The 8,436-nt window shown below is 42.1% G+C and overlaps 1 protein-coding gene across 5 annotated transcripts in view; it reads left to right on the forward strand.

Annotated features, from left to right (window-relative positions):
* rad18 (RAD18 E3 ubiquitin protein ligase) overlaps positions 1-5,566 on the forward strand; it is a 407,126-nt gene extending 401,560 nt beyond the window's left edge. For all 5 annotated transcript variants that reach the window (XM_038810763.1, XM_038810765.1, XM_038810767.1 and 2 more), the window contains one exon: positions 5,170-5,566. In XM_038810763.1, coding sequence (XP_038666691.1) covers positions 5,170-5,257 — 88 coding nt within the window. In that variant the 3' untranslated portion in view covers positions 5,258-5,566. The remainder of the gene's footprint in view (positions 1-5,169) is intronic.
* Positions 5,567-8,436: the final 2,870 nt, after the last annotated feature.

Consider the following 8,436-nt stretch of genomic DNA (forward strand, 5'->3'; position numbering starts at 1 on the left):
TAGATTCCCCATGAGTCAAAACATCCTTTCAGTTTCCATCTTCACCCAGAATCTGAATTGATTCAATAAGATCGCCTCCATCTTCCAAACCCCAATGAGTATAGGCCCAGCCAGCTCAACCTTTCCTCATAAGACAAACCCCTCATCCCAGGAATCAACCTAATGAACCTTTTCTGAACTGTTTCCAATCCAAGTATACCACTCCTTAAGCAAGGTGACCAAAGTTGTACGCAGTAGTCAGTCGCATCAATGCCCTGTACAGTTGTGGCAACATTTGCCTACTTTTATTCTCCATACCCCTTGCAACAAAGAACAATTTCCTTGTACCTTCCTGATTGTTTGATGTGCCTGCATGTTAACTTGTTGTGATTAATATGGAAACACAACATTTTGTAGTCTCTCTCCAATTAAATAATATTCTGCTTTAATATTCTTCCTACCAAAGTGGACAACCTGACATTTTTCTGTTACATTCCATCTACCAAATTTTTGCTCATCTTAACCTATCTCTCTTTGTAGATTCTGTCTGCTCGCAAAACTTGGTTTCTCACCTATTTTTGAGTGCTCACTAAGTTTGACTAGAATACACTCAGTCCCTTTATACAAGTCACTAATGTAGATTGTAAATAGTTGAGACCCGAGCACTGGTTCCTGTGGCAGTCCACTAGTTACAGTTTGTTAAACTGCAAATGAGCCATTTATTCTGACTCTGATTCTTGTTAGCCAGTCCTCTGTCCATTCTAATATATTACCCTCAACACCTTGAGCAGTTATTTTCTGTACTAACCTTTTACGTGGCACCTAATAAATTCCTTTTGAAAATCATAATACGCCACCAAACTATTGGTTCCCCATTATCCACCCTGCTTGTTACATCCTCAAAAAACTCTTTGATAAGTTTGTCAACATTAATACCGACGTTGGCTCTGCTTGATCGTATTTATCCTCTTCTAAATATCCTGCTACTGCTTCCTTTATAATTGACTCTGGCATTTTCCCAATGACATACTCTTTTGGCATTACTTTGCAAACAAAGAATTTAGGAAAGTTTGTGCTCACAGGCCTGACTAGTCAGACCTAACCATGACTCCTACAGTGGGTGCATGTGTGGGTGCAGTTGCTGCTGAGAACTGTTTGATATTTCCTTCTCTTTTCCATGCCGGTTTCTCGCTCAGTCTCTAGGGGTATCTGTAGCATTCCTAATATAGCTTCTCCAGGTATCACGATCTCGTGCCTGCTTATTCCATTGATGAAGGTCAATGCAGCACAAAGAAAATAACCTATTCAGAGAGTCCTTGAAGTGTTGCATGCGGCCCCTCTGTTCCGTTTGCCCATGGTCAGCTCCCGACGCAAGACAACCTTGGATAACCAGCTGTCGTCCATCCAGATGACGTGACCCACCCAGTACAGAAGGATGACCTTGATGCTGGAGATGACGCTCTTTCCAGTACTATAGTGTTTGTGGTGCAGTCTTGCCATTGAATCTTGAGGATTCTCTGGAAACAGTGCTGATGAAGGCGCTTTAGAAGGTGTACATGACAACGGTACAGGATCCATGACTTGGCGCCATACAGGAGGATATGAAGGAATGCGGTTTTGGATACTTTGAGTCTGGTCTGTGCTCTGGGGCTATAATTATTCCACACTCATTTGTAGTTTGTTTGCTTTTCAAATCAGAAGCACTAACCCAAGAGATGCAAATTCCCCCTGGAACAAAGTGTCCAGGAAACTTTAACCTTCCCCGATTCATTGCAGTGTCAGTTCATCAACTCTGAGCCGAAGTTCCTCGAACTGCTGATGTGGTTTCTGGCGTCCGCTTGCTCCCAGATGCTGTAGGTGCAATTCATCTCCTGCCCAGCTAGCTTTATTGTATTTTGTTTAACCAGTTTAGAGTTTCAAGTTTTGAAAGATCACCCAACAATTATTTGCCCTGATATCGAGTAGTTTATTTCAACTATAAATGTAATATCGCACCTGTGTCTCACTAATTTAAACTACTGCTCAAGTTTAGAGAAAGCGAACCTTAAGGCTCACCAACCATTACGTCATGCATCTCGGGTCTCTCTGTTCCTATTTCCCTCTCTCAGACCACTCCTTGTTTACAAAAGACCAGAACAGCACTTCCTCACTGCATCTTTTCCCTCACTCACCACATTGTTTAGCTAAGTACTCTGTAGAAACTGTACTCCGTCGAGGTGGCCTCTTTGTTACTTACTCCATTATTCATAAAAACAAGAAAGACCAAAGTCAGACCTTGCTGACAAGGTAACTAGCTCAAATTAATTACCTAATGAGCAGTGCAACTTTCACTAGCATGAATCTTGTTTACCGCTAACTAACACCGTGAAAGAAACTACAATTTAAGGTTAAAGTTAAATAACAAGCTAAATGCAAAACCTGACGAGATTTTAAAAAGGCATGGTAATCTGGTGAGTTAGGGAATTCAGAGTTAAATACCCAATAGAAGCTGTACTACATCAAGCTGGCCTCTGTAGTACTTATCCTATTGGTTACTCTACACCATTGATCATCAAGCTGGCCTCTGAACTACTTACCCTATTGGTTACTCTACACCATTGATCATCAAGCTGGCCTCTGAACTACTTACCCTATTGGTTACTCTACACCATTGGTTTGCCCCTTCAAGAGAAAAGCGATTGGGAGAATAATTGGAGAAGGAAACACATTGTTGTTATTTCAAAGCAATGTGAGGAATTTATTTCTATAGGAAGCAACCATTACATATTTTACCTTTAAAGAATAAACAGTGCAGCAAGGTATGAATTACAGGGCAGATTCGGTATTTGGAGACGTGTACATCAGATGCGAAATCCAGAGTAGTAATAATAATCTTATTATTTTCACAAGTAGGCTTACATTAACGCTGCAATGAAGTTACTGTGAAAATCCCCTAGCCCCACACTGTCGCCTGTTCGGGTGCACTGAGGGAGAATTCAGAATGTCCAAATTGCCTAACAAGCACGTCTTTTGGGACTTGTGGGAGGAAACCGGAGGAAACTCATGCAGACACGAGAAGAACATGCAGAGTGTACAGACAGTAACCCAAGCCGGGAATCGAAACCAGGTCCCTGGCGCTGTGAAGCACCAGTGCCAGCCATTGTGCTATCATGCCGTGGGTGAGTCTCAATGAAGAGTTACTGGCTGCTATGATCTCAAGAGCCACTTCATTTTAGGCGGCAAACAGAGAAAGTCAACATCCTGTGGCCTGTTGATCATCCACGAGGAGATTAATTCTCTTCATACAGTAATTCTTGGTTCTAGTGATTAGTGTTGTCATCCATCTGTCCTAGCCATATTGTTTTTGTGTGGCTGTATTTGTTTGGTAATCATACAGGTTTAATTAAAGTGATTAAATTGGATATTTTTTTAGGAGAGGCATTTTCAGAACTTATTCTGTGAACAAGTTCTGAAATTAGTTTCTTGTTTTGAAATTATGGATAATAATTAGCAATCTAATGCCTCCAAACTGTGAAATTATGGAACAGGTTTCAAGTCAGAAACATGGCATTTACAAAGCAAGTACTTCTGCCAGAGTAAGCTTTCACGGTGTCTTTGAAGCCCTTATTTTGCCGTCCTCTTGTTCGGAAGCCATCCTTGAGCTGAACAAAGAAGATTTGCTTTGGTAGTTGGTACTCTGACACCTGAGCATATTGCCAGCCCAGCCGAGTTGGTTTCAGATGAAGAGATCTACTTGGAGGAACCTCCTGATTGAAGCGGCACAATTCTTCATGGAGACCAAGAAAAGGAGCCTGAGAAAGGGATGCCAGAGATCTAGAGTCCAAGGACCGTCCCTACCAAGTGTGCGGTCAAGATGCGGCTCTGGGATTGGGCTCAGCAGCCATGCAAGAATCCACAGATCCCATGACCAGTAACATGGAGTTTCTTAGGTGGACCATCATACTCATTAGCGATAGTAAAGAGAATATTTTTAGAGTTTTTGGGGGCCATCTAAGACCTTATGTTTAGTCTCCGCACCCCCCCGCCCCCTAACCACCTGCTTTGCCAAGTCGAGAAATCTTGCCTTTTCCCATCTTCTCATTGGCCTCAGCTAATTATGTTTGATTATTTCTCCTGCCCTGACCTCATTAAGGTAGGTAGGAAGACGGGCGGGTCCTGTCTCAATTACATTTTTCTGCTTCCTCTTGCCCGCTTCCCCCAACAGATTTTCTTTTATCCTTCCCACCTCCTATACTTGAAGCAGTGGCCACTTGTTAATGATCCAGAGGCTCTGGGTGCTCCCCTATAACTCACCCAGGACTCCTTTTTCTCATCTGTGAGCTGACACTGTAAGTGTCAGTGGACCGGTTGACCATGAAATGCAACATAGCCATATTCGATCTTGTTGTCGCCTGACATTCTTTTGGTAAATTTCAGCAGGGGAACTGGGTAATGATAAGGAGCAAGGGCTTTGATCATTTATTTTCCTCCCCTTAGCCCTGTAGCTAATTGTGGTAACCCTTAACCTATCTGAGATGTGCTCAGACCAGTGACACAGTGGTTAGCACTGCTGTCTCACAGCGCCAGGGACCCGGGTTGAATTCCGGCCTTGGGTGGCTGTGTGGAGTTTGCACGTTCTTCCTGAGACTGCATGGGTTTCCTCCAGGTGCTCCAGTTTCCTCCCACAGTCCAAAGATGTTAGGTGGAGTGGCCATGCTAAATTGGCCTTCAGTGTCCAGAGTTTGTGCAAGTTAGGTTATGGGTATAGGATGGAATGGGTGGGGGAATGGACCTAGGTAGAGCTCTCTTTCAGAAGACTGGTGCAGAGTCAATGGGCCAAATGGCCTCCTTCTGCACTGTAGGGATACTATGCATTCTATATCCAACCTTGGGCCTTTCTAGTTTGTGTGCTTCAGCAGCTGAATAGCTAAATTAATTACTTTCATGAGCTTCTAGCAAAGGGGAACAAGAGAGGACTCCTGACGTTAACTCTCCAATCGGCTTAATGGGGACCGAAACCCCCCCCCCCCCCCCCCCCCCCCCCCCCCCCCCCCCCCCCCCTGGTGTTGGGCAGCCTTTCTTCTGAAGTGAGGAATATTATGAGATCTTGCAATGCTTGTGGTCCAGCAGCAAAATAGTTTGTTTGCAGCTCTGCCAAACAAAATATCTGCTTTTTGTTTTATTTTCCTTAACATATTACTTCTCTTGCAGGCAATTGTCAAATATGAAGACGCAGAAAAGGAAAATGAGGGGAGTGCCCAGGAAAAGGAATACCGAAAGCAAACGGAGAAGGAAGTGAGCATTCCAACACAAAACATGACGCGAGCTTCCAATAAGAACTAGCCCGACCGAATATTACAAAACAAAATGTATTTTTTAGCTGCAATAAAGAATCAACGCTTAGGAATGTGCACTCACATAGGCTTAATAAACTCCAGAGCTTAAAAGTTTATTTTTAATGATCTGATTGTATTAAAAGCCGTGAGGAATTTAATTAGGGTATTATATTGACAGACTGTTTCACCCAAGGCTGCGCAGTTGCAATTTTCCTGCAATTTTAACATCAAGTTCCTGAAATTTGCAAATAGATTAAACACAACCCGCATGACTGGAATCACAGACTGCAATATTAATCTCCCTCTGTATACATTAGGTGAGGACGTTGCCAAGAATAATGTACATGCGTAATTAGCCATTTTTTGATTTCCGGTTACCCATTGCTCGCTACCTATTGATATATATGAGGCTTGTGCATGTGTTGTAGCCCTGCACGCAGTTCTCGTAAAACTAATCCTGTTGACGTCCCCACCAGGCAATTAAGGAAGGCAAACATCACTTGGGTTTGCCTCTCCAGGTTGCAAAGTGCATTTGTTGTGGTTGCTGGATAGGGACACATTTTAAATTTGACCCAAGCTGCCTCCTCATGCCACCTCCCCTCCACCCGTACAGCTGACTGTAAAGATTGCATTGTAGCACTGGACGAGGTGCAGGAAGGAGGCTAATTTTATTAAATTATAACCTGACGCAAAGTTAATACCTTCAGAAGAAAATTGGACCAGAAGAAGGAAAAAATATCAAAAGTAAAAGGATTGGCTAGGGATTTATTTATACAAGTGGCAGGAGGAAGCCACGGGTTATTATTTTTTTGTGAAATCGTGTTGTTTTCAAAGTGAAACAACAGCAGAGATTGCAATGTAACCTCTTGTTTGATTGCCAAAGTGTCTTGCTTATTACGTGCAGGTTATAATTTGGATTGTGACCAGACAATTTTAGCCAGCAGCCATCATTCAAATGATTGCAGCTTTGGAGACCTGTGGTAAACAAGGCCAAAATAGTTGAGTAACCAAGCGTTTGATAGATTGCATTGCGAGGATTTTTTATATAACATCTCGTAAAAATATATGTATGGTAAATTTAAACTATATTTGTAATTACTTTGCATTGTTAGAGCTTGTTCACATTCGTCATCAACATTTTAAGAGATACAATTTTTATTTTGCTGTCTCCTTCTGCCGCTTTGTCTGCTGAAAAGGTTATTGTTGTAGTTCGAAGAGATTTGCTGTGCAGTACCAGGGAGTCGGAAGGCCTGTCAAATGCCAAGATTGCTCCTTACAACAGATGCATTTTCTAAACTTAAAACCACCTGCGCAGCATGAAATTGAACATCAACATTCAGGCCTCTAGTGTAACAATTATCTCAATACTATGGTCTTTTTTTAATTGCAATCCAACTGAGGGACATTTTTTAAAAGAGGAGCGTCCAAAAGACCAGCTTACTTCCCAAACAATTCTGCTTTTACCACACGGTACTGTCGAGCTAATGTCCCATCTCTTTGAATATATGATGTTCTCATTGGGTGAAGCCTCACACTAGCTGCTTCAGTACTGTACTTATGAGAACTTGTGAGTGGCAGAAATGTATCAGCATGAATCTGATTCAAACAAACCTAGAGAATGGATGGACCTTCCGCAAGGCATTTTAGTGACAGTGTTATTTGAATTTCATATAGCTCCAGATCCCTATCAGTGTTAAATTTGAAGCTGCAGATTCATTTCATAAACTTAGAGTTTGCTAATGTGCATCCAAGAGAAAAGACTGAACAAGTATCCTATAATTTAGGATGGGGATCAAACCACAGGATTGATACATTGGTTCCTGTAATGTATTCCAGTATTGTCAGTGGGCTAATTGCTTTCAATGAATGATGAGAAAAATCACACTTGTGCTTTACAGTGTGACAAACTTAATGTATCACCTCCAATTGCTCTTTTTAGTCCTACCAACACCCATAATCACCAGCACTTTACCTTAATATTATACAGATCAGAATGTTCTCTCCAAGCAGAGCCTGTCTGAAAGGACAGATGTTTTACTGATATTGCTGAGTCAATCCATACATCAAATGGAAATGTGAAACCGGCTAGCACGGAGAAAACTCTCCTCCTTGCTATAAATAAAGTTATGGACCACTGGCGGAGTAATAGCACTGAGTTAGTTTGAAAGGATTTTCATTTAGTAAAGCTGTAAAGAACAATCTTGGCAGTTCCACAATCGGCATTTGTTTAAAATTAGACCTGAAAGAAACCTGCACACATTGGCATAGACTTGATTGGCCGCCACCTGAGACCATGACTAGATTTTACTTCCCTCATTGATTATGTGTTATTCAGGCAAAATTATTCGGTGGGAGAGGAAAAGGAAAGGAAAGAATGTGTATTACGTAACCCCAGAGGTTATGAGTTCTGTTTGCTGTAGTTTGTCAAGACTCTTCAAATAGACTTTAAGAAAATAGACTTTATTGGCTGTTAAGTAGACTCTTTGCTAAGTCCTGTCACAAGTTTTGTCTCTAAATTATATTTATAAATAATACTTCTCATTTTTTGATAAACTTTCCGGTTGGTCTGAAGGCATTGTCCTTCATGCCACAGTACTGTAATAATACTACCTAAACTGGTGCAGCACTAGATTTGTTACTTGGTTTTTCAAGTACGTTGCTTCTGGGGATGTTAGTCAAGGCTACACCATCTATGCAGTAAAATCAAAAGCATGTGTTGATTATGGAATACAAATTGTGTGCATTCCTGTTGTTCTGCCTTGTAATAACTTTTAGGCATCAAATGAAAGAAAAATAATTGTTCCATCTTTGAGGGAAAATATATAGTTTGGGCAGCACGGTAGCATAGCGGTTAGCATCAATGCTTCACAGCTCCAGGGTCCCAGGTTCGGTTCCCGGCTGGGTCACTGTCTGTGCGGAGTCTGCACGTCCTCCCCGTGTGTGCGTGGGTTTCCTCCGGGTGCTCCGGTTTCCTCCCACAGTCCAAAGATGTGCGGGTTAGGTAGATTGGCCATGCTAAATTGCCCGTAGTGTCCTAAAAAAGTAAGGCTAAGGAGGGGAGTTGTTGGGTTACGGGTATAGGGTGGATACGTGAGTTTGAGTAGGGTGATCATTGCTCGGCACAACATCGAGGGCTGAAGGG

Source organism: Scyliorhinus canicula, chromosome 11 (assembly GCF_902713615.1).
Source record: "Scyliorhinus canicula chromosome 11, sScyCan1.1, whole genome shotgun sequence".
NCBI classification, from domain to species: domain Eukaryota; kingdom Metazoa; phylum Chordata; class Chondrichthyes; order Carcharhiniformes; family Scyliorhinidae; genus Scyliorhinus; species Scyliorhinus canicula.